The sequence below is a fragment of the Lynx canadensis genome, chromosome A3, assembly GCF_007474595.2.
Source record: "Lynx canadensis isolate LIC74 chromosome A3, mLynCan4.pri.v2, whole genome shotgun sequence".
In the NCBI taxonomy this organism is placed as follows: domain Eukaryota; kingdom Metazoa; phylum Chordata; class Mammalia; order Carnivora; family Felidae; genus Lynx; species Lynx canadensis.
This window is the reverse complement of record NC_044305.1, coordinates 86496862-86522377: the sequence shown is the minus strand read 5'-3', so window position 1 is coordinate 86522377 and position 25516 is coordinate 86496862. Positions and strand designations below refer to the sequence as shown.

The 25516-nt window shown below is 43.3% G+C and overlaps 1 protein-coding gene across 3 annotated transcripts; it reads right to left on the bottom strand.

The window, feature by feature from the left end:
* Nucleotides 1-379: 379 nt before the first annotated feature.
* MXD1 (MAX dimerization protein 1) lies at nucleotides 380-24613 on the bottom strand. Of its 3 annotated transcripts, XR_003967795.1 has the most exons (7): nucleotides 24321-24606; nucleotides 23475-23574; nucleotides 18510-18539; nucleotides 3707-3821; nucleotides 1967-2126; nucleotides 1491-1733; nucleotides 380-1149 (listed from the first exon to the last, which is right to left on the bottom strand). XR_003967795.1 is itself a non-coding variant. In XM_030310769.1 (6 exons), exons 1-6 carry the CDS (start codon nucleotides 24391-24393, stop codon nucleotides 1546-1548), a joined length of 663 nt encoding a protein of 220 aa, XP_030166629.1. In that variant the 5' UTR covers nucleotides 24394-24613; the 3' UTR covers nucleotides 495-1545. The 3 variants fall into 3 exon arrangements, 2 of the variants coding, with proteins under 2 accessions (XP_030166629.1, XP_030166628.1); XM_030310769.1 differs by having other exon boundaries at nucleotides 495-1730; nucleotides 24321-24613; XM_030310768.1 differs by having other exon boundaries at nucleotides 495-1733.
* Nucleotides 24614-25516: the final 903 nt, after the last annotated feature.

Below are 25516 nucleotides of genomic sequence, written 5' to 3'. Positions count from 1 at the left end.
CCCCCACCCCTCCACCGGCTGGTGCAGCCTTGGAGCCCTTAGGTTGCAGTGCGTCTGTGGATTTTAGGAATGTTCTCGTCACTTTGTGACACACACTCTGTTTCAGCGTCACAGGGTTTACAAATGGTTCAAATTCAATGAAAAAGACTCGTCAGAGGTGGAAAACCTCGACGTCAAAAATATGAATGCAAAAATATTAAGGGGAACGAACCAATTTTGTAGATACCTACATACAAAGTTTCTAGAACATCTATAAAAGCACAAAGTCATAAGAATTTGTTTTCCATTACATTAGTTTATATAAAATGAATAAATAGTATTTATAGATTTAATGTGTCTTATGTACATATACATGTGCTCTGTTTTAGCTTAAATAAAAATGCTACAAAGTGGGAGACCACTTAAGGGGGAAATCATAACCAAAAAGAAAGATCAGCCTTTTAAACTAGCAACCCAAAAGCCTCCATTAAGAAGATTCTGGGCGTATCCAAAAATAAGGAGAGGAATTCTAATAACACTGTACCCTCCCCTCCTGTTCACCTGCAACAGAGTAGAAATGTGGACTTTTCCTTTCACTGATGATGGACACTAGCTCAGCTAGTGCCAAAGCTCAGTTATTGCTGAAAGTTAGATAGGAAAATAGATTAGAATTGGACCAAGTGTCACTTATTTGGGGGTGAAAAAAAGGCATAATCGCTTTGTGTTAAGTGGGAAATGGAGATCTCATTTATCTCTGAGGTAGGAAAAAAAAATGTTCCAGAGACAAGTAGCATAACAAACTTGGAGGGGAAAACGGGTCTTGGGACAGCAGTGGACGGCGCGGCCCAGAGCACATCGCAGAGATTGTACCGTCTGGTGGGTGGGAACGAGCGCCGCTGGAGCTCTGATAAAGCTGTGCAGCCCCAGAGACCTGCCATCAAGATGTCCATTCTAAAGTGAGAAGTACTGCTCCCATCCACACGCGGGTCACGGGTCGCGGGTCGGGGAAGCAGCGCAGGGTGTGTGTGAGGGGGTGTTTTCTGGAGGTATTCCTGACTCCTCACGGGGGGTGAGGTCCACAGTTAAGTGCTCTTAAACGCCGCTTTCAAAGCTTGCTTTGGAGTTCTGAGATCAGGATCTCGACTTTAAAAGTTTGTTTCCTTCAGGTTCCTAAGCACAAGACACATTCGGACATTTCTGCTAGGTGAGTAACATAGCCAGAAAACTCTAAGAAAGGTTTGCTAGACTACACGGGGATGGTAAGGAAGAGGGGGAAACTGCTGAGATGTGAAAGTTGCTTATTCGGTCTAAGAATTCTTGGGTGCTTCAAATTGATTGGAATGTACAGTCTCTCGGATGAATTTTTAGGGACAGAGAGAGAAGCTAGTGGATGCAATCAGAAACCCACAATCCTAAGCACTTCCGCGAGAACGTTTACAAAGCTGAGTTTGGTAGAGGTGGTACACGGAAGCTTACGTGCAGGGGGGCTGTGGGCGGGTCCAATACACTACCTAAGCCCGTCCGCCGAGAGAACCATCGGGAGGCAGCCGAGGAGACCACGCTCTCTTAGAGGCCCAGACACGTCTTGTGATTGTCCTGGAGCTTTATCCTCTTCATGCTGGAGCTGGAGTAGCCCTCGTCACTGCCGAGGCTCTGCATGCTTCCCCGCTCGTCGGAATCGCTCACGCTGCTGCTGCTCCAGTCCAGGTCCCCCGTGAGATAGTCTGTGCTTTCAACGTCCACGTCGATTTCTTCTGTGGGGAGGACAAGAGACACTGGTGAAGCCATGCTTCTGAAAGCTCAGGCCGGAAATCCGAGCCAGCCCCGCCAGGCCCTTCTCTGGACCTGGTGCCTAAGTGCAAACAGGAAAGAGGGACTTGTTACCGGATGTCACGTTACTCAACGAGTCTAAGTCACCCGTGGGCTCCGAGTTCCTCCCCTGCGCTGCCTGGGCCGGGTCGGGGGACACGCAGGGTGGGGGGCTCACCCCTGTCGGAGTCTGAGCGCTCAGAGGAGACAGTGGAGCCGATGCTGTCCATCCGTATCCTCTCGATGCCCAGCTTCTCCAGCTGCCGCTTCAGGTGTCGCTGTTCTCGCTGAAGCTGGTCTATTTGGTGAATGGCTTTTCTGTCACAATCTTCAAGTTTCTGCAAGCCAAAGGGGTAGCTGTTGGAGCTCATGGGCAGATTTCAAAATTGGCAATGACTCCGCATCTTCCCCTCTCGCACTGAGCTGTGTGTCAGCCTTTCCCCAAAGCCATTTGGGGTCACTTATCTAGCTTCTCACAGGGCAGGAAACTGGCCAGTGACTCCTGCCTTCGTCTAACCTCTTCCGTATTGACTCAGCCGCGGGTACCTGCACTGTCGGGGCCCTGGGGATGGGCACGGCCGGCAGCGCCCCCCCCCCCTTTGGCTGGGGGGATGCCCTGACCGCCTCTCTGAGCTGGGGCGCTGTGTGCAGCAGCAGCCGTGAGGCGCTGCCATTTACAAGTACGGGTATTCAGCTACACATTCCGATTAGAGAAACACTTTGAGTCGTGCCAAATCCCAATTAACTTCTGTTTGTGTCCTGATTCCAAACGGTCCAACGTAAGAGCTTAAACACGTTTCTGTAGACCACTTGTTTTTACAAGTCTGTTTAACTGTAGTTATTTTGCTCTGAATAGAGGTTCTTCCCCGCCCCCCACAATTGTCATGTATACAGGCCTCTAACCACAACCAAAGTGACATTTGTCCAATAGTGACTAAAGGATTACAAAAACATGCTAAACAGTGAGTTTGGCTGTGGCTCTCAGGAGTTTGAATACCCCTCCCCTCCGCTATTCAAGCTCCTACCAAGCAAGGACTCTGTTTCAGACCCTCTGGCAGGTGAGCATAAAGACCTGGTCCCCTCCCTCTAACAACAGAGACCACCACCAAAGTGTCATACAAATCATGGTCAGATGTCAGCTGTGACCAGCGCTGAGAGAGTACACTCTCCAACGATAGGTCCATCTGGGGCAGGAAGCCTGTAAGCAGGGCAGGAGAAGTTTCCCTGAGCTAGTGATACCTATGTTAAGGTCTGAAGGATGACAAGAAGTGAACTGGGTGAAGAAGGGAGGGGAAAGCCTAGCAAGCAGAGGGAACAGCACACACAAAGGCCCTGTGTAGGACAGCACAAGTGCAAAGGGCTGAAAAGGCCTATGGCACAAGACGCTGTACAGGCAGGTAAGGACCAGGTCGGACAGCCTGGGGCGGGCCTGCTGCAGAGTATGTCCTGAGCCACTGAAGAATCTGGAAAAGGGGGACATGTTGATTTGATCTTTCGAAGGATTCTTCTTGGGAAACATGGAGCTTAGCTCAGCAGTGGCCAGAGGGATACAGGGAAGCTTCTCTGGAGTTTACCACAGTAGATGATGGCAGGGTGAAACGGAAGTAAACGAGCCCATGAAATGTTTAGGTCTTAGAGGTGACTTAGACACCGTGGCTACACAGCAAGAGCTAGCAAGGGTGACCCTGGCTTAATCAAATGGACAACTGGATGGGCCATTTAATTTCTGCTACATAGGAGTGAGAAACAGTGGGGGTCTTGGACATGTTGGGTTTGGGATGCCTGGGATTCATCTAAGAGGCAAGGTGGAGGAGTTCAGGGGAAAGGACTGTCCTAGAGATACACGTTTGCTATCCTGCATCAACAGGCAAACCTTTACTGAAGGTTAAGCTGAAAGGAATCCCAAGGATATACCTACCTTTATGTGCAATTTGGCTTTTGTCAATAAACTCAACGTAGTGTGTCGGTTCGATTCAGGTCCAAGCGGCACTAGCCCCTTCAACTTCTCCAGGCACAAGCGAAGATGGGCCCGCCTAGGAAAACAAGGTCACGGTAGCACTAAGATTGAGCGTCCAACTTTGGCTCAGGTCATGATCGCGTGGCTTGTGAGTTCAAGCCCCGCATCAGGCTCTGTGCTAACAGCTCAGAGCCTGGAACCGGCTTCAGATTCTGTGTCCCCCTTTCCTGCTCTGCCTGCCTCTCTCTCCCCCTCCTCTCTCTCTTGCAAAATAAACAAAAAAAAATTTTTTTTAAAGAGTATGAGGTTGCCCAGACCCAGTAATGGCAAATGCCACCAAAAATCTCTGGCCAAACATGTTTGGAAATTGGATAACTCTGGTGAAAGCCACAAAGAAGCAAAAACTCGGGTTTTGTAAAATGTCTCTATAGTACAAGTGTTAGGGCAGGGACTCCTGTCTACTCTTATGAGGCACATTTACCAGGTTAGTTCCAGTTTTCTGGGTTATGATGTGAACTGACAGAACACGCCAAGGTGAGAATCCTTTCAACCCATATTTCCTCTTTTCCCACTCAGGATCACTAGAACTCTAGCACTGCTATATGGAGTATTTATACATGTGAATGACACATATGGTTATTCATCACAGCTTGCTTTATGCAAAGAACAAAACAACCCAACTCGCCATCAATAGGGAGCTGGTTAAATTATGGTAGGTCTAGACAGTGGGATATGATGTAGCTATGAAAAGCAGCAGAAGGTTTTCTATTTACTATGAGGAAAGAACTCTCAGATATATTGGGAAAAGAACGATATCAAACCATGCATCCAATATGCCATCTGTATATTGGTAAAATGGAAGAAAAATATATTTTTGTTCTCTTATGTGAACATAAAGTCTGGAGTGATCAATAAGAAACTTAGTGGCAGGGAGAGAGAAGTCAGGGAATAGGCAGGGACAAGGGAGTGAATTTTTCCTGAATATATTTTCTGGTTTTTCAACTATGTAAACTGCTATTCAAAAAGTTACTTTTTTTTTTTTTTTTTTTTTTTAGATAAGGAAAATGCACATCACTGGCATTGCTACACTAACAGGCACACAGAACGGCTAGAGACAACCACACACAGGTCTTGGAGTGGGCGAAATGGTGCAGCGGGACAGAGGGGAGAAAGCAAGGCCACATGAAGCAGGAACCGCAGTAAGCCACCAGAGAGAACCTTTACTGCAAGCTGGCCAGGAGCACAAGAGTCCCTCCAGTTTTAGAAATTAACACTTCATTGAAACCCTTCTTTGCACTTTTAGAACCTAGCAGATCCCAAGAATGGGAGAAACGGCCAAATTTCAGAGCTTTTGCTTCAGCCTACTGGGTCCTTAAAGCCTTCACAGGCCATTCCAACCCACAGTTGATTCCTCCGCTTTCTGAGCACTTGTTTATACTACTCATCAGGAAGTTCACTGTTCTGCCTGAATTGTTTGGTATTTGGTACTTAACCATTCATTAGAAACTCCTCAGAAAGTTGGACTTCCACTTAATCATTGCTGAGTTACCACAGGGCCTCTCCCTCCCACCTGCTTAATAAATGTTTGCGGAATGGCTCATGTCACCTATTCAACTAGGCTGTAAGCTCCTCGAGGACAGGGTCTGTCTCTACACCTGCACCACCAACAGTGCTTAGGCTCCTGGGGTTTTAAATACATGCCCACTGCCCATACACGACCACTTGGACCAGGGCTCTTGGGAGCCTGCGAGGCTACCCTCCAGTGGAACTGGGAGACAATCTTAAAGCTTAACTTGCCCTCCCCCTCCCCCTCCTTAACATTTTTGAACCTATTAGTGAAAGTTGGGAATGCAGACTAAAAGAAGAAAAGTGCTTCAGAAAGCTCTAAGAGCTCAATACACATGAAAATGACCAAGGAAGGCAATTCTCACCCTTCTCATCAAGACTTCAGGATGTTCCCCCCAGGTAGATCTAACGAGTGATGCATCAGACATCCTTTTCTGCCCCCAGCCTCATCTGCTTCCAAGCCTCCTTCCTTGTCTAGCTCTCGAAGGAGCTGTCCTAGATGCTCCAAGGGCCCGCTCAGCCTAAACAAACTGGAGTACAGCCTTCACTCCTGAGCTAGAAGATTTAATGGGACAAAAATGCCTGACTATTTTAGAAGACTTCCACTTGCCCCAAAAACCTGTCCATGTGGAATGGCCACAAGCAAAGACTCACATGAGAGGTTTGCTCCTCCCTCTACTACATGAGGGGAAAAAAGCAGAACCTGTGTGCAAAATGTCCGTGTTCACCTTGAATGATATCTTCCTCAAAAAGAGCCATGAAAACAGGTCATATTAGAAACACCATGAGAAAGTAGAACTAGTCACTTACACAATTACCCAACTTATTTCTCCCAAAGTTTATAGACTAATTGTCAAGTTAGGAAAAAAGTTTAAAAATTAAAATTAGATTTAGACATTTTTCAGCTTGCTTGTTATCTGCAAAGACTTCATGATTCAGAACAGGGTCCTATTAGTCATTTTATGATGTGGGTTTATCTACAAATATGAGTATGTAAATTTTTTAGGAAGTTTGTCTACTGATAAAAATAAAATAATAAAGTCATCTTTCCATGCATCGTCATTTCTAGTTACACAAGGAGTCTGGCCCAGGAAGTGTAATTTTCACTACCCAAATGTGGGTTTTCCAAAGAACGCTTCCAGTTGTGAAACTAGAAATAAGCCATCTGATAATTCAAGCTAAGGGTAATACATGTTCATTCAGTGTTCTCTGGCCTGGTTCTATGAAAATAAGACCAGAGCCTTTTCTGGATTTTTGTCCCGATCCAGAGCCAACTTCTGTCTTTGGCAGTGCCTGCCTTGGCCTCCTCCGGTGCCGCCTCGCTGCTCCAGCCCGATGGCTGCCCTGCCCACCTGCCTGCAGACATCCACAGGCTGGAACCTAGGCCAATGCAGGGAAGGGGTGAGGTCTACGGGGGCGGTCTCAATTCTATCACATAGTCTTGAAAGTCAATTCCCGAACCAGATAAGCAAGCAAATAGCCCCTCTGCGGCTCCTTGACCCTGAGACACACGCGCGCACCCTGGGATCTGGAATCCCTCAGCCAAGTCTGACAGTACCCATGAAGCACGAGATCCAAAGCAAGTAACACAAACACCCGTCTCAGCTCTCCTCCCCAATCCTGACTGTTCCCCTGCCCGGGACTCTGGTCCTCCAGGAGGGGCTTAATGTCCTGCTCTGGACCTGGTCTAACTCCCCTTTGGGGAACCAGTAGAGGTTCTGCCACATGGACTTAACAGGAAGCCACTCGATACTCCTGTCTGATCCCTAACTTAGACCTTCTCTCATCCCATCTTCTTCAGCCAGTCCTCCTCCTGTTGCCAAGAGCTGCCTACCAGCCTCCCACCCCAGCACAAGAGGGCTGTGTCAGGTCCTGGCTCCCTCCTGCTCCCAGCTGCCTCTTCTGTTTACGTTGATCCAACTGCTTTGTACCTAGGTCACGAACTTTGACAAACTTCATGTGCTGACTCTTCAGAAATATCGCTTTAATTACTCTGAATGGACTGATATACCTTTGGTCTATGGTAGCATAAAGAGGCCAATCTTTGATCTGAGCTATAATCACTAAAGCTCAGAATCAAGTGTGCCCTATAACTAGGGATAACTAAGTTAGATCAAATTATAGCTTTTCTTCAGTAAGGTTTTGAAAAGGATCTCAATTTCCGTTTTTGTTTTTAGTTATTTTAGTATTCTGAATAGATCAGTCACTACACAACCGAGCGTTAGTGTCATATGTAAGAGTAAGGGTTTAGGATCCCGGCTTTTTCACTCACTCCCTGTGTGACCTTCAGCAGATAACAACTTTCCTCAGCAGCAGATAGAGGATGGCCACACCTGAGAGGGCCAGTGTATTAATGGAGACAAGGTATGGAAGCCCCTGGCCAGGGTCTGACAGGAGTGCTCTCTAGCTGGTAGCAGTTATTCTTTCAATCCTAGCTTCCTCTGTAGACTGATAATTACCAGGAACAAACAGATACTTATAGCACTATAATTCCTTTTAAAATCAATAGTTAACTCAAAGTGTCTCACTAGGTAGATAGAGGCTATCTGGTAAAATCCAATTCTTCCTTAAAGAAAAGCTATCTTTTGTCATTAAAGAAATTTAATGAAAAATGTTAACCTATTTTCTATGGAAATGCAGAGCTTGCTTATGCTAAAGGTACTATTTTTTACATTTAAAAAATCAGCAAGGACAGAGAAGGAAACCATCAACAAATCTTAAAGGCAACCTACAGAAAATGGAAGATATTTGCAAATACCATATCTGATAAAGGCTTAGTATCCAAAATATATAAAGAACTGATACAACACGCCAAAAATAAATAATCCAATTAAAAGTGGGCAGAAGACATGGACATTTCTCCAAAGAAGACATACAGATGGCTGACAGACATATGAAGAGATGCTCAACATCACTCATCATCAGGGAAATGCAAATCAAAACCACAAGGAGAGGTCACCTCACACCTGTCAGAATAGCTAAAATAAACAGAAACAAGTGTTGACAAGGGTGTGGAGAAAAAGAAACCCTATTACGCTGTTGGTGGAATGCAATCTGGTGCAGCCACTGTGGAAAACAGTATGGAGCTTCCTCAAAAAGTTAAAAATAGAACTGCCCTATGGTCCAGTAGTCGCACTACTGGATATTTACCCCCAAAATAAACACGAATTCAAAGAGATGGACACATCCCTATGTTTACAGCAGCATTATTTACAATAGCCAAATGATAGAAGCAGCCCAAGTGGCCATCAACAGATGAATGGATAAAGAAAACGTGGTGTGTGTGTGTGTGTGTGTGTGTGTGTGTGTGTGTGTATATATATATATATATACACACACACACATACACAGTATTATTCAGCCATAGAAAAGAATGAAATCTTGTCATTTTCGATGACACAGATGGGGCTAGAGAGTATTATCCTAAGTGAAATAAGTCAGAGAAAGACAAATACCATATGATCTCATTCACATGTGGAATTTGAAACAAAACAAACGCGTGAAGAAAAAAAAACAAAAAGAAGAAGAAGAGACAAACCAAGAACCAGGCTCTGAACTCTAGAAACAAAACTGTGGTTACCAGAGGAGAGGTGGATTGGGGGATGGGTGAAACAGGTGAAGGGGATTAAAGAGGGCACTTATGATGAGCACTGAGTAAAGAATTGTTGAATCACTATATTACACACCTGAAACTAATATAACACTGTATGTTAACTATGCTGGAATAAAAATAAAAATAAGCAAGGATCTTATAAAGCTAATTCATGTGAAAGGAAAGACTCTTTCATGGCCACACATCATGTAGAGGCCTGGATAGAAGGGACCCAAAGGTTGGGAGGGAAGTGTCTGAAGCGTACCCACTCCTCTCCCAGCTACAGCAGCACCGCAACAGCCAAAGGAAAATACAGGGGCAAATACTGACCTTGGAAATGCAAGCACATCTCTGAATGTGCTATCTACATTCAAAGAACCTAAAATATCTCCCATACAATAGCAAGAAGAAAGGATAGCATATTTAGGAATAAACTTAAAACAGCTTCAGAAGGAGGTCTAGGAAGGAAACCATGAAACTTTGCTGAGAGATCTAAGAAAATCTAAATGGAAAAAAGCACATTTCCAGATATGAAACCTAAAAGTAAAAATGTCAATGTTACCCAGTTTGTCTACAAATTTAACATAATTCCAAGAAAAAAAAAATCCCAACAGTGTTCTTAATGCTGGGAAATTAAACTTTATCTAGAAGAATAAATGTGTGAGGGATTACCAACTTTTTGAAAAAGAAGAAGAATGAGGAGGGATGTGCTGTACCAGATCTTAAACTGTATTATAAAGCTTCAATAATTAAAAAAAAAACACAGTATACACTAAAACAGGAATAGATATACAAATCAAGTGCACAGAGTAAAAAATTCCCAGAAATAAACCTAAGAATAGGTATGAATTGAACCTATAACAGAGAGAACAGTGCAGGTCCTTGGGAAAAGAATGGATTATTCAGAAAATAGGAGAGTGGGGAGATTAACATCAAAATCCATTCCAAATATATTAAAGATTTAAATACAAAATATATTTGGTCGGGGCACCTGGGTGGCTCAGTCGGTTAAACGTCCGACTTCAGCTCAGGTCATGATCTCACAGTCCGTGAGTTCAAGCCCCGCATCGGGTTCTGTGCTGTCAGTTCAGAGCCTGGAGCCTGCTTCAGATTCCGAGTCTCCCTCTCCCTCTCCCCCACTCACGCTCTGCCTCTATCAAAAAATGAATAAACGTTAAAAAAAATTTTTTTTAATAAATAAATAAAATATATTTGGATACCACAATTTCTGTTGTCAGTTTTCCTTAACTCTGTTCGGCCATGACTTATGGGAAACTAAATATCCAAGTGAAAAGAAGTCATTAACGAAGAGGCACTACCTCCTACCGGAGCTTTGGCACAGACAGAGGGCATCTGGGCTAGGTGGCGTGCCCTTAGCTCTGAATGCGGCTCTTTTTATTTCTGCCTCCAGACTTCAGCTTCCTCAATCCTATCCGGGTCTCTCTCCCTCTCGGGCCAGCAGATTTGTAAACTGGGGAATAAATGAGAAAAGACTAAGACTATAGGTGGACTGTGCTATCTGCAGACAGTGCTCCTAAATTTGCTGTTATCCCAAAAGTCCTTCCTGACTTGAATGTGATCACGATTGGGAATGGTATCAAATCAGGCACATGTCTGTGTTGTGAGGGAGGCACGGTTATCAGAGATTACTTTTTTAACTGAAGGTATAACTGAACACTCTCCTTTCACAGTAAAGCGCAGAAAACAAAGATGACTTAGGTCAGAGCAGAGTGTACGGCTAGGCAGCCAGTGAAAAGGGTAGATAAGTAAATAAGTTCATTGGTGGAAATCTAGAGACACGCACCTGGCTCTCTCATTCATTTACTCCAACAGCGTTTCCAAAGGATTACTATGCACTGCTACTTGGTGCTGGGATATGATGTCGAGTTAGACCAAGTCCTGGCCTTTGAAGCTGCTTAAAATTTAGTTGGGGATCAAACACGTAAACATATTATTGCAGAATTATTGATCTGAGCTACCTTCAGACCATGACAAATAGCAGCTCCCACTGAAAGTTCTAGAACAGGGTCCTCTTGGCCCTCTACCAAACCTATTCTTTGCCCTCACCCATATCTTGTTTGACTTAACTTCTTCGCAAAGGTTGTCAAGCTTTCATAGACTATCATCCCCTGTCTTCCCCTTTCCAAATTGATCACCTTCATTTCTTCACTCATTCATACACTGCAGTCCTCCTATGTATCTGACTATTCTTTCATTATCAAATAATGGAAAAGACCAAGACTTTATCTCCTGTTAACCCACTGGAGCCTAGAAATAACAATGCATCTGCAGGTGCTGATCCAAGAGTAGAAACTGGTATCTTAGGCAATTCATGCCCCTTCTCTTTGAGAAAAACCCCACTTAAACACAATACACTGGACCTCACTGAGGACTACTTTTCATCAAAATTGGACTGGATTTTTTTTTTTAAGGTTTATTTATTTTGAGAGAGAGAGCGTGCAGGCGTGCAAGCAGGAGAGGGGCAGAGAGCAAGGGAGACAGAATCTTAAGCAGGCTCTGCACCATCAGCATGGAGCCCGACGTGGGGCTCGAACTCATGAACTGTGAGATCATGACCTGCGCTGAAATCAAGAGTTGGATGCTTAACTGTGACTGAGCCACCCAAGCGCCCCTGGGCTTCAGATTCTTAACCGAAGAAGAAGAAAAAATACACCAAACGATAAACAATAGCCTATTTAACGCTGAAATTTCACCATCTTATTTCCTATCTTTGTGTAGGTACAGATCCAGCCAATTAAATAGCTTCATAAATCCTACAGGATAATTGGGGGTTGAATAAAAATTTCAGAGATGGTACATATAAGCTATATAGTGACAAAAACAGGTTTAGTATAGAGTAAGAAGAAACAAATAATCTTAAGGGGTCAAAAATTAGACCCTAAAAGTGATTCTATGTCACAAGAGATACTAACTTTCTCCAGGTTTGGGGTTGAGAAAGAACCTCGCCAGGTTAAACAAAAAGTCCACGTGAAGACCACAGGTCATGCTTTAAGGTAAAAAAGTATTCGCCTTCTTTCCCTAAACTGATCCCTTTATAAATAATTGCCCAAAGCATCATTATTACCAACTTAACTGGAACCTTAGAAGGTTTTGAAGTTTTCTCATAATTGTGAAAGTAATCCTTGTTAAAAACACAAAGGTAGTTATATGTGCTATAGCTATATGGGAGCATGGCGGTTACATTTTAAAGCTATAAAATCATTTCTCTACTAAAAGTATGAAATACATAAGTATATTCATTAATATTTCCTTTCTGGAGCCCAATTTTAAAAACATCCAAGTACATATTATAGTCAGTACTTGCTATAGCTCTCTTACCCTTTGACTATTAATGACTATGACAAAAAGGTCAGTGAATACTCCCAGTACTCCAGTAGGCACTGAATAATCAGCATACGTCTCTTCGCCCAAGTTCTTCCAAGGGCAGATGCCATCTATTCAAGAGGTATAGTCCAAGAAAGAAAGATTCTAGTGGTACAAATCTGGGGGCTCCTCCACACCATCAACACAGACCAGATTTGTACACTGATAACTACATCCCTTCTTTGTAATAACCGGACCATGCCCTTAGCCCCATGTGGCAACAAAGCAATGTGGATTTGTTACAACACCCTAGAGTGCAATCTGAACGTGGTCAAGAAAGTTCAGAAGCAGTAAGAATGGTGCAATGCCTACCACAACTTTGGACCCGATGCAAAAGCTATGCCCCTACCCTCTTCTGATATAAGGAGCTTGGCCATTTGCAAAGCCAAAACCCAAAAGAAATAACTATAGGGATCTGCAATCAATTACAATATCCTGCCAGAAGAGACCTGATTGCAATGGTTTCTCATGCCAGACCAGATGCCACTGAAATACTGTTAGACCAAATGAAAATAATAGCTTAGATCAGGCTGCTGAGTCCTCCCCACAGAGCACACACAAAAATCTTTTGTCATGGGCTCAGAAGACTCTAGCAGAGGTAATCTCTCTAGACCAGCTGCCTAATTCCAGCAAGGCCTGCATACGTACCATTCCAGAAAAATGAGTGTCTATTATTAAAGAAGATACCAGAGCCTTCTTTGGGTGGGGGAAGGGGGGAGTCCATTCTAGCACCTGACTCCTGACCCACTGGCTGCAGCTTATATACATTCCCTCAGTTTCCATTTGCTGAAATGCTACTGAAAGGCATTCAGACTAGAGGAATTCCCAGCTAAGAGAAGGAAATACAATTATCATCAACAAAGCCAAATAATAACAACAAAAGATTCAAAGATTTCCTATATTCCAACAAGAATTAATTAGCAATTACATTGGGAATCCAGTAGTGATCTAAAAATGTGTAGGGGCTTCAGGGTGGCTCAGTCTGTTAAGCATTTGACTCTGGATTTTGGCTCAGATGATGATCTCGTGGTTCGTGAGATCGAGCCCCATATTGGGTTCTTTGCTGAGAGTGTGGAGCCTGCTTGGGATTCTCTCCCCTCTCCCTCTCTGCCCCTCCCCCACTCACACACAGGCTCGCTCTCTCAAAATAAATAAATAAAAGTTAAAAAACATAAATGCAGTAATACCTTTTACAAGAAATATGCAAGGGGCGCCCGGGTGGCTCAGTCGGTTAAGTGTCCGACTTGGGCTCAGGTCATGATCTCACAGTTTGTGGGTTCGAGCCCCATGTTGAGCTCTGTGTGGATAAGCTCAGAGCCTGAGCCTGCTTCAGATTCTGTGTCTCCCTCACTCTCTCTGCCCCTCCCCTGCTCATGCTGTCTCTCTTCCTCAAAAATAAATAAACATTAAAAAAATTAAAGAAAAAAAAATATGCAAGATCTATGGGGAAACACCATAAAACATTAGAGACAGAAAACGGATCTAAATGAAGACACACATCACATCCTGGATGGAAAGAGCTAATATGTGGACGTGAACTTTTAAAGTTAATTTATATTGAAATTATTAAATTCTTTATTTATTTTGAAAATCCCCAAAGAATTTGAAGGATGGGGAGATGGATGGACTATAAAATTCATCAGGAAAAAAACAAAAAACAAAAAACAAACTAGTGAAAATAGCTAAGATCATGGTAAAATCAAAAAAGAAGGAGGGAAGAGTAGGGATTTGCTTTACCAGATCTTGAAGTGCATGGCAAAACCTCAGTGACTAAAACAATGGACACTGGCACAGGAAGAGCAGATGGCCAGTGGAACAGAAGTAGTCGTCTAGAAACAGACTCAGCAGTAAACAAGAATTTAATATACAATAGAGGCAGCAACTTCAAACAGTGAGAGAAAACAGTGAGAAAATATTCTGTTAAGGGAAATGATAAATTAGAAAATTATGTGATATGCAAAGGGGCAATCTCTTTCATATATATCGTTTACATTATATAATCTCTTCATAAGAAGGAAAAAGAAACGTCAGAGTAGAAAATTGGGCAAATGTTATTTAACAGGTGATACACACACACACACGAAAATTATTTGACTATGCTAATAATGTAAGAAATGCAAACTAAAACAAGTCCGTTTTTGTTTTTTATTTACCAAATTCATAAAGGTCTTAGAGTATCACCTTGTGAAAGTATACAGAAAATACAGCCTATAACTTGCCTGGTGGACAATCCAGCTGTCAACACTAAAAATTAGAACAATGAATATTATTGTTAATTTCACAACTATAAATTTACCCTAAGGAAATAATTATGATATTGGACAGAGATTTATCTACAAGGTGGTTTAAGGAAGTGCTTTTCGTATTAGCAAAATACTGGGAAGAACATAAACAGGGGATTGGTTATACGAGTTATGGCACAGCCGTCTGAGGTAAATACTGGCCTTTGCTAAAAGTAATGTTAGAAAAGGAGACTTAAGGACACTGGAAAATATTCATAATGTAGCTTGAAAAGAAGATACAAAATATTTACTATATGATCCCATGTTGATGAAAAAAAGTATACACAAAAGTCTAGATGGATATGGAACTTAGCAGGAGTGTCAGCAGCCGTCAACTGTCCCAAAATCTATTACAGGAGATTTTTATATCTTCCAAAACAACTGTTGAGATACACTTGAAAGTTCACTGGTTTCCTCTGGCTGATAGAATTATGGAGGATATAAATTGCTTTTAGAAAGACTTTCTATATTTCTCAAAATTTTCTAGAAGATTAGTTTTACAAAGAAAAACACCACACACTCAAGGGTGTTTCCTTAGGAGGCTAGAGCCACAAAATTCGTTACGGTTAAGAGAAACACAGGCTAAGGGACAGGCACTCATACCTATAGTGATATTACTGAACCCTCCACCCCAGGGGTTTCATCTTCACCCGGTTCTGTGTTCCCAGCACCTAGTACACAGCTTCTTCTAACACCTTCTAATCTAGTGAACGGAAAACACCCCCACCTCCACCATTCTAGAAGGCTTTTATCTTCTCACCAATGCAAAGGTTATCAATATCGTGGTGCTGAGTGTAATATTCTCATAGTAGAGTCCAAAGGAACACCAAATATAATTATTCAGAATCTCTGAAGTGTCACAGAAAAGGTTTCTGTTCAAAAATCTAACCCAAGTATAATCAACTCTGCAATATCAAAGAGAAAAATAATTCCCATCGTTAGAAGTTCTTTTCCTAAGGTTTTGAGAGACAGGTCAATTTTTTTATGTGACGTTTTAAGGTAAAGAATGGCTAAAGTGTATACGCATGAAGCTAGGTAGGATTCTTTTACAGGAATCAACCACTAAAACCAGGGAGACTACAAGAGCAACTATTCAACTGACTTCAAAACCGGAAGATTCTTAAGCATCTACACTAATAAGGGGAGAAGAGCCTGATAACTTTGTTCTTCACTTGGACTGCAGCAACCAATGCTTGGTTAAAGAAATTTGAGTCTTTACTTCCTTCTTTTCTGTTCATGTGCTCTAGACTAGAGAAGGAATTGTCAAGACTTTAAAAGACCAAATTCCAGAACAGAAAGGACAATATGGAAACCAGATATCTAACCCTTCAACAAGCAAAAGTTGACTGGTCATACAGAAGCAGTCTGAATTAAAAGCAGCTTGCCCAGTGGTGACTTCCACTCCAGTTTTCTAGATTCTTTGCCTCCAGAGCCTCTTGTGCATACCTCCATCTTAGCACATAGTATACTCACTGAAACGGTCTCTGTGTCTTTCTCGTTAGACAAATTACATTTCTCTAGGATGGGGACCATGCTGATTTAATACCCCAGCATGACCTCATTTAGTACCTAGTATGGAGCACAAGTTCTTGAGACACTGTAGGCAAAAAAGAAATATCCCTGAACTGCTAAAATAAAAGGTCCAAATGACCTTTATTTATGACTGACATCGTGTGACATTCTTGCAGAGGTAAAAGGCATAGAGTTGTAGTAAGTGTAAGAGCCCTGATCTGAAGGGTTAAAATCTTAGTAATAATAAAAATAAGTGGCTAATGGAAATATAAAAAAATAAATGCCTAAGAGGTCGGGAATGGGGGAGGAGAACTGGAAGACTTTTCAGCACAAAGAGTCCCAGTGTCCCCAGTTCACCCAAAGGCATAAAGTTGAGAGAAAATCTAAAGAGGAGAAAGAGAAGCCACATTTGACTACTTTTCCACCTTAAAAGATACTTTTGAGTTCCCAATTCAGGATATGTAAATCCCTAAAGCATAAAGGAAGCTCTGACTTACAACAGTCAGTCATAATCACAGAGAAATTAAAAGGGAAGAAGAGGGCTGAGGAGAGGCAAATGTGCGGTGAGGCACATGCAACCCCTCAACCCCGCGCATGTGCACACACAAAATTCCTCAGTGGAAGAATGCTAAATGTTCACTCTGTTCCAAGATTCTCTTTCCTAGTAAGTCTGGTCTGTCCTTTCACTGACGAAACAGGTCATTCAGATCCTGACTTTCAGAGTCAGACCCCCTCTTCATAGAAGGTTTGCATGAAATAACCATATGTATTTACAGAGCCATTATTACACATCATCATCTTGTTCATGCAGAGCATTGAGAAAGCCACTCAGTCTGAACGGGTAGCCTGTATTTCAAATTGATGGGCGCTCAGAGACCAGAATGAGGCTTGCTCAATGGTTCTCAGCCCTGGCAGCATATGAGAATCACCTGGGGAGCTTTTAAAAATACTAGAGCAGAGTCTCAACACAAACCAATTAAATCAGAATTGCTAGGGGTGAGGTCTGGGCATTGGTTTCTCTCTTTCTTTTAAAAGCTCTACAAAGAATTACCATTAATTCCTCCACCCCCAGCATGGTAAAAGCAAGTGGTTACTTTTTTTTTTTGTAAAGTCTTTATTAGAGATACAAGATTTGCTTTAAAATACTCCATGGAGAGGGGTGGTTTTGATTATATAAGATTTACAAAATGTTGGTAATTGTTCAAGTTGAGTGATGGACACATAGGACTTGATTACATTACTCATTCTCATGTGTCTGAAAATTTCTCTAAGTTATTTTATAAAATCAGCAGAAATAAAATTTTTCTCCCCAAATATATAAATGCATATATAATGTATTTAACATAAAATATTTTTAAGTTATTTTTTAATTAAAAAATTTTTTTAAATATTATTGACAGAGACAGAGCGTGCCAGGGGAGGGGCAGAGAAAGAGGGAGACACAGAATCCAAAGCAGGCTCCAGGCTCTGAGCTGTTAGCACAGAGCCTGATGTGGGGCTTGAACCCATGGACTGTGTGATCATGACCTGAGCTGACGTCGGACATTTAAATGACTGAGCCACCCAGGCGTCCCTAAGTTATCTATTTAATTAATTTATTCGAGAGAAAGAGAGAATGAGAATGAATCTGAAGCGGGCTCTGCATGGACAGCAAAGAGCATATGCTGTGGGGCTTGAACTCACAAATTGCGAGATCATGATCCGAAACAAAGGCAGACGCTTAACCAACTGAGCCACCCAGGCGCCCCAAAAATATTTTTAGAAAAACATTAAAATAAAAACTTTGCAAACGACTCTAATGTACGACCAGAGTCAAGAACCAGTAGGCTACATTATTGAAGGTGGGGCAAAGCTGATTTAGAAAATAAAGATTTAAACAAATAGCAAAGAGGCAATCCAGGTGAGAGAGATCAACTCAGGCTCAGCCAGATGGATCCCAGTGAGGGTGGCAGGCCTCCTCTAGTGAATCACCATTTTGTGCTATGCATAGATTTGCCTGAATTTTGGAATCTTTATTCACAACTGTAAATACACACACACATATGTATGTGTATTTATATATATCTGGGTGTGTACATGATTAAAGACAGAACTACCAATTATATTCAGTAGCATGTAATTTTTTTAAAAACACTATTTGTGAAACACTGCTCATGACCTAAAATGCTTTGGCCTGTGAAACAGTCACCAGGAAAGGCACTCCTCAGGAGAAGCAGGTTGCAGGAGTGAGGGGGTGGGGTGTGGTCTATTGGAACCTGCAAGCCCTTCATCTGCCTAAGTGATTTATGGGCAGTGCTGCTTAGACGGCCTGAGTAAACTCTCGTATCAGGTGCTATTTGTGGGAAAAGACAAGAAAAGCAACCAAGTCTCAACGAACAGAGTATACATCAAAATGGCCCCTATCCCACCCGCAAAATCCCCAACTCACCTATTCTTCTCCATTTCATTGTGAGTTGATCTGAAAGAGGGAACAAGAAGAAAAGAGTAAGATTCTTCCTGTCTTAAAGGACTACTTCAACACCAGAACAATTCTTTAATTTCTTTCTCTCCAAAGTTGGTAGTAGAGAAAACTGACAAAGGGAGAAAAACTCGGTGGGCTCTGCTAAAGAAATTAGTCCCTCTGAGGGGTTAAATGTAAATATCTAAAATAGAGTTCAAGGAGAAGGGACAAACTTAAGAGGTGTGCAATCCCTGGTGGAAATAACAGGGGTCTCTACGTACAAAGAGGAAAGCAGTTGCCCAATGGAATACGAATTCGGGTTATAGAACACCGAAGCTTTCAGGCTGCAGTTACAACATTGGAGGTGGAGCCCCCTCCTAGTCCTGCAGTTTTTCCTAGGTGGGGTATATACGCCAAAACTTCATGCTAAGTTGTTTGACAAGAGGACACAATTTTAAATGGATAAAAATAGTACCTCTTCCCTCAACCTTTCTACTCCCTGACGTAATTATTTGATCACGTACAACCCAACAAACGCTATTGATGACTAGCTACCAAATGATTTCAGGAAGGGGCTTCTAAAACTCAGCTCAACATAAAGATGGCACAGACTGGTTAAAGCAACAGTTAGGGTGAAATCTGAAGTCCAGTTTTGTCACTGACCAGTACTGTAGAAGAAATAACATTCTTTACTATCTTGCCCTTGGTTAACCCTTCTGTAAAATGGGAGTAAAAATTACTGTCAATTATCTACTGAACATGCATGGATCAATGAGGTAGCAACTGTAAAAGTGATTAGAGAGCTTTGGACGAAAGCTGTGGTGAATGTGAAGTACCATTATTAATGTGTTTATAGCTGACCTTGAATATAAGGTCTGGTCTAAGAATTTATGGACAGGTTTACACAGAAATCCCGAGAAGCCAGTCAACATGGCCACTTCAGTGTTATCCTTACACAACTCCTCCCTAACTAATCATAAGCTTGAGGAACCTCCCAGCATTATAAAGGAGCTGAATCTTGACCTTTCTTAATGGAAACTCTCTGGAATCTAACCAGTTCAGGAGATAACACCCTGGCTCAGGACATGAATTCTATGTGGCCACAATCAGAACCTTACTGGGCCTACAGAGAACTTCTCACAGTAATCACGGAGAAACAGGACCTCCACGAATACTCAGCCACTCATTTGTATCAGGTGGGCAACCACCACCAAGTTCATTCACACCAGAGAAGGGGAGCAGGGTGTACATGTGGGTTTGCAGCCTTGGGAAGAGAAATTTTCAATCTAGCACTAAAACTTCTCTTCCACAAGGATCTGGGACACCAATTTTTATTCACGAAGAAAACCAAGAAAATAACGACAACATTTTAAGTTTTAGAATATTTGTTTTCTAGATAAAGGACCTCACAATTAGTTGCCTTAAAAGATTTACACTGATTCACCTGGTTTTCCCTCTGCCTTCTTCAGTTACATTTTTCTGAAGGTTTACTTCCTGCAACGGCCAGCAGGATATCATAGTTAACAAGAGTCAGGCCTGCACCTCAAACCTTTGGCTTTAAAGCACGTGGCATTTTAGTTTTAACAGGGAATAGCAAGTTCAAAGTCTGACAGATTTTTTAAAGTATATAACAGCAGCTGGTCAGGATTTCCCTGTTTAACTATAGACAAGGACCATCCCAGGACAGTGGTAGAGAAGGGTGAATATTTGAAAATAGAATCTCTGATTACAGAAAATAGCACACAGGGCACTCTTACCAAAAATTTCTGGATTTTTTGAAGATACAAATAAGAAAAATTCTGAATCCCCCAAGAGAAACTTTTTAACAAATTCCATAGGAAGTACAACTCCTTCCAAACTTTGAACAGTTTTTGAAACTACAGATCTTATTCGATTACTTAAGAGTATTGAACGCATCATGGTTTTTACAAGGGGACTTCTATTTAATGGCTACAGCAATACTGAAGTGCATTTGGGTGACTGGAACGGAGTGTCTTTAATAAAAGTAAGCCTTTCAAAAATCCTCAGTCCAGAGATTGCTTGCCAACTCTGTTAATGGGTAAACATTTTTAATTAAAGCATTATAAGAACACATAAATACCTTGCGTCAAGATTATTTTTCATGTGATTATTGAAGATGTTTGATAACTCTGAAATCACTGGTAAAGGTCAAATGTCACCATTAAAAATATATTCTAACAAAAAGATAACTAAGCCAGACTACAGAGTGTATGAGAATAGGAAAAAGTCCTTGGGTTCAAAGACTCCACATCAGCTCAGCTATATGGCCATGGTTGCGTAAAAGAGCTAGGTGGCAGGTGTGAACTTCCTCTTTCACATGAATGCCAAAGCCTGCTTGACCAATTTAACAAAATATACCTTTAAAAACTCTGGATTTCAATTCTAAATAATTAGTAACTCATTTCAAAAATCAGTAGGAAAGAAAAAAAAAAAAGAAAAAGATTCCACCTCCCTATATTCCAGTAGTTCTCTGGATGATTCTGAAACAATCAATATTCAAAATTTCAAAATTTCATTTGGTTTTGTTTATTTCATTAAAGTTTTTTTTAATCTTTATTTTTGAGAGAGAGAGAGAGAGAGAGAGAGAGAGTAAGTGGGGGAGGAACAGAGAGAGGGAGACACAGAAGAGAGAGAGAGAGAGAGAGAGAGAGAGAGAGAGAGTAAGTGGGGGAGGAACAGAGAGAGGGAGACACAGAATCCAAAGCAGGCTTCAGGCTCTGAGCTGTCGGCACAGAGCCCGATGCGAGGCTTGAACTCACAAACTGTGAGATCATGACCTGAGCTGAAGTCGGACACTTAACCAACTGAGCCACCCCCCCCATTTGGTTTTGTTTTTTAAACAAGCAACTAGAGAAACTGGATTAAGATATGCATTTTCAGTTCCCAAGAAGCTGGATATGTGGCTAAATCTTTTTTTTTTTTTTTAATTGTCCTAGAAAAAAGTAGCCCCCTGACTCTACAAGCAACGAGCACAGCATTTCAACCTGAATTAACAAGAATACACTGTTATCCAGTGGTTATGTAAACCAGAAGTAATCTCTCCATAGCCCTCACCTCAGTTCAAAATCCTGACCATACATGGCCTTGGATAGAAGTCGAATTCAAATCAAGGGGTCAAACTGCATTCTCTGGGGAGATGTCTCACTGCTCAGGAAGGGTCATTCTAAACAGGGCATGAAGGAAGTGATCACATTTAAAACAACCTGCTCTTGCTTCACATCTGCTTGGTGCCATCTCCAGGTTTAATCATGGTTTCTCAGAGATCCCTGCACCACTGAGGGTATTACACTAATTCATGATTAGTCAAGAATATGGGAAACATGTGATAACCATGGAAAGCAAACCAAGCTCATTAAAAGAAAAGAGCTTTTCCAAAACAGAAGTTACAGCTATTTCTTCAATAATAACGCTGGATATTAAAGAGAACGAATCTGTTTCTTGGCTTGCAATTCTTAACTATCATTTTTCTTTCTTAATCACCTTTTGGGACCGGCCTCCTTCTCTTTCAACAACATCATATTCCTCTCCCCACCACTGAACCTCCTCCAACTTTCCTGTGAAACTTAGGGAAAAAGAAAGTGCTAAGGATTAAACCTTGACTATTAGTGTGGACAATTCCTCCCAAATTACCGGTGGATAAGCATAAAAGCAACAAATGGACTACATTTTTGAAGAAAAACAAACCAAAAGCCTTCAAAGTTCTTCCAAAAGTTTAAAAATAATGTAACAAAATGCAAGACAGCTGAATTGTTTTATACCGCTGCACAATACAAATCAGTATTAACATTCTTCTTAAAAGCCCTTAGGACCCACATGCAGATCTACTGGGCACCACCTTCAGGTAATGTGAAAGATGGGAGGGAAAGGAAAAACCATAGGGGTAGTTAATTACCAGGTTCATCCTTCACCTGCCTTCCTATTCAGGAGCTCAGCACATGTGTGCTGCTCGCATCCTGTGTTTTTACCAACAATGGGGTGAATCAAGGACAGAAGCAACAGCAAGAACAAGTTTTAGGTTTAAGTGGTCTGTATTATGCCACAGAGGCTAATCAAATACAGTTACTTGCAGGGAGTTATTCATGACAACGGGAGAGGAATAAGGATTCTAAATCAGTGATGAAGATGTGAATGACTTAATTTACTGGAATGAAAAGTGTAATTAAACAGATCTAGAAGATTTCCTAGCTAACATATTTTAAGGGGAAAGAGAGGAAAAAAGGGGGCAGTATCATTAAGAAAAACTATATTCAGGGCTTTAATGTGACTTCACTGGACATTAACCACATACTCCCCAGAGAGATTCACAGATTTTTAAGAACTATAAGGCTAACCTAAAAGGACTGTGGCATATTAATATTTTAATATTATTCGTTCTTCCATCACCAAAAAGGCAGGCTCCAACGTCAACCATTCCTCTTTGCCATTATAAATAGATGTTGACAGATTATCAGACAAATAACTGCATTTAATTTACATGTTGAATATGAAATCCTGCCACCTATGATAAATCAGATACTTTAACATGTTTATAAAATCTTCACTATGAAAAGTAAAAGAAATGGAGAATATCCAGCATTTTCAATTACAGAAAACTTGCCCTGAATCTGCAACTTCTGAAGGCAAAATACGGTTACCGTTAACTAATCCCACTGGAAGTTTCCAAAAATGTTTGTTCCAAAAGGGAAGAAAAGCAAAATTAATTTTAAAAGTTCATAAAGAAATGTAAAACATTTCCATTACTCTTTTCAGTCCGCTCAACCCAAACAGAAGGGCTGCTTCCTCCAATGGCTTAAGACCATGTGTGCCTTACTGAATCATGATTGCTACTTAATGTATTTACAGAGTTATAATCACAACAGGCAACTTCCATTCTGCAGTTTGTGTCATCTGCAGTATAATCTAAAAGAGAAAAAGAAATATTTACCAAATTACCTGCTACTGCTGTTATTCTTCTTGGATTTGTTCCTCCGTTTTAAGGCATCTCTGTCCTTGTTATTGTATGGTAACATGGAGGCATAACCATGTTCAGCTTCTAGAAAACCGAAGGATCCAGTTAATGAATGAGCCTAGAACATTCAATACTCTCTCCCCTCCACAGCATTTCCTTTTTAAATTTTATTTTTCAATACAAGAATATCGTGGAAAGAAATAAACGAAGCAAAGTGGAATTCTTAGAACAATGATTGTTTTTTTAAAATTGTGTGAATACCCTCAGTTCGGAGCAGGTGTAAGGAGCATTCCAGCTGCTCATTGTTGAGGAAGACACGGCAAGTCGCTAAGCTCGTGGTGCCTGGGTTTCCCACTGGCAAAGTCCAGCAGGTTGGTGTGTTTTAAGTGGGACCAGCCTCAGGCGAAGGTGCAGGGCAAACACCCGGAGCCCAGAGGGCGGGGAAGGGGGCGCGTAAGGCAGGCTCTGCTCCTCCGGCTGGGGGACGGGACGCCAGGCCCACTCGGGGGCCGGTCGGGACGAGCCCCGGTGAGGTAAACCAAGGGCCTGGCCGAGGGGACCCCGGGCACCCCATTCGCTTCGGGGTGGGGACGGAGCTCGGGACCCCGGGGGGGCAGCGGCCCCTTTTCCACCTCCATTCATCGCCTTTGGGGCAGCAGTGGCCTCCCTTCGGACCGCGCGTGGGGAGAGCTGGAGGGGTTGGGAGCGCTCGCGGTCGCGCTCTCCGCGCTTCCAACCACCCCCAGAGCGGCTGGGAGCCCCTACCCGCGGCGGGGCCCCTCAAAGCCCCCGGCCCCGGCTCGGGACGGACCCCTCCCATCCCCGTGCACCTCTCTCCCGCCGCTCCAGGTAGTCGGCCGCCTCTAGCAGCATCTGGATGTTCATCCGAACCGCCGCCGCCATTCTGCACCGGGGGCCGGAGCCGCGGGACCAACCCCCACTGCCCACGGGCTCGCCGCCGCCACCGGACACCCGCACCCTGCTGTGGACCCCGCAGAGCAGGGTTGAGAAAGCCTCTTTGGCGACCGCGCTCGCCGGAAGGGGGAGGGGGGCCGGTGAGCTGGGCACCGCCAACACCGTGACAGAACCCGAAGAAGAGCAGCAGCCGCCACCGCCGCGGAGTGTTTATCTCCGACTCACCATCCCCCCCGCCCCCAGCCCCTTCTCTTGACAGGCCCGCTTCGGCTGCGTTCCTCATTGGGCACCCTAGAGAATGCCCCGCCCCTGGCCTTGTCCGATTGGGGAAAAACATTACGGCCCCTCCCCCTAGAGTCCGCTCCTCTCTCTGGTTGGCTGCGCTTGACAAGGCCCGGGCTCCACCCCCTCTTTCCAATTGGTGACAGGATTCGCAACTCCGCCTCGTGCTCCTTCCCTGTTTTCCATTGGTTCTATACCGACAACCCCCTTTTGCTTTGTTAGTATTGGCTCAGAGCTACAGAAAGCAAGCCACTTTGCTTGTTTCCCATTGGTGGAGCCGGCTGAACACCACCCCCCCACCCAGCTACGGTGACGTCACCTTTCTCCAGTCCCGGCGAGCCCTAAGTGGCCCGTGATCCGCGGCGCCGCTACTCCTCCCCAGATCTGGCACTGGCTGGGGAGGGCTGACCTGGGCGCCGGCGCTGATTCACCGGCCGCCGCGGAGCTATGGTCTATCTGGCCCAGCCCGGCCCCGCCTCGGACCTGTTGCCGGGACCCGTCCCCGGGGAAAAGTTCCGAGGGCTTAGCGTGTATCCCTAGAGTTGAAGGCTGGTACCGCGCGTCGCCGGACGCTCTGTCCCAATCGGGTTCCGGGCTGTAGCCCGTCGTGTGGCGGCCACGGTCCCAGAGGTTCCAGGCTTCCCCGGACCTAGGCAGTGGTGGGCCCCGCGGCGAATCCCCCTTAAGGGAGAGCGACGCCTGCAAGCTGGTGGGCCCGGAGATCCCTCGGGCGCCACGTGGCTGTTGGGATTGAGGAGGGAAAAGCTTGGCTTTCGTTGAATGCTCGCCGCGCAGCGTTTTTTCTCTCCCTATAAAGTGGAATCGCGGG

Excerpts from the sequence above, each read along its gene's own strand:
- MXD1 (XM_030310768.1), bottom strand. The coding sequence starts at position 24,393 with ATGGCGGCGGCGGTTCGGATGAACATCCAGATGCTGCTAGAGGCGGCC. Across the intron at positions 2,127-3,706 it reads AAGCCAAATTGCACATAAAG|AAACTTGAAGATTGTGACAG; the intron begins GTAGGTATATCC and ends TTTGGCTTGCAG. Across the intron at positions 1,734-1,966 it reads GCGCTCAGACTCCGACAGGG|AAGAAATCGACGTGGACGTT; the intron begins GTGAGCCCCCCA and ends TCCTCCCCACAG.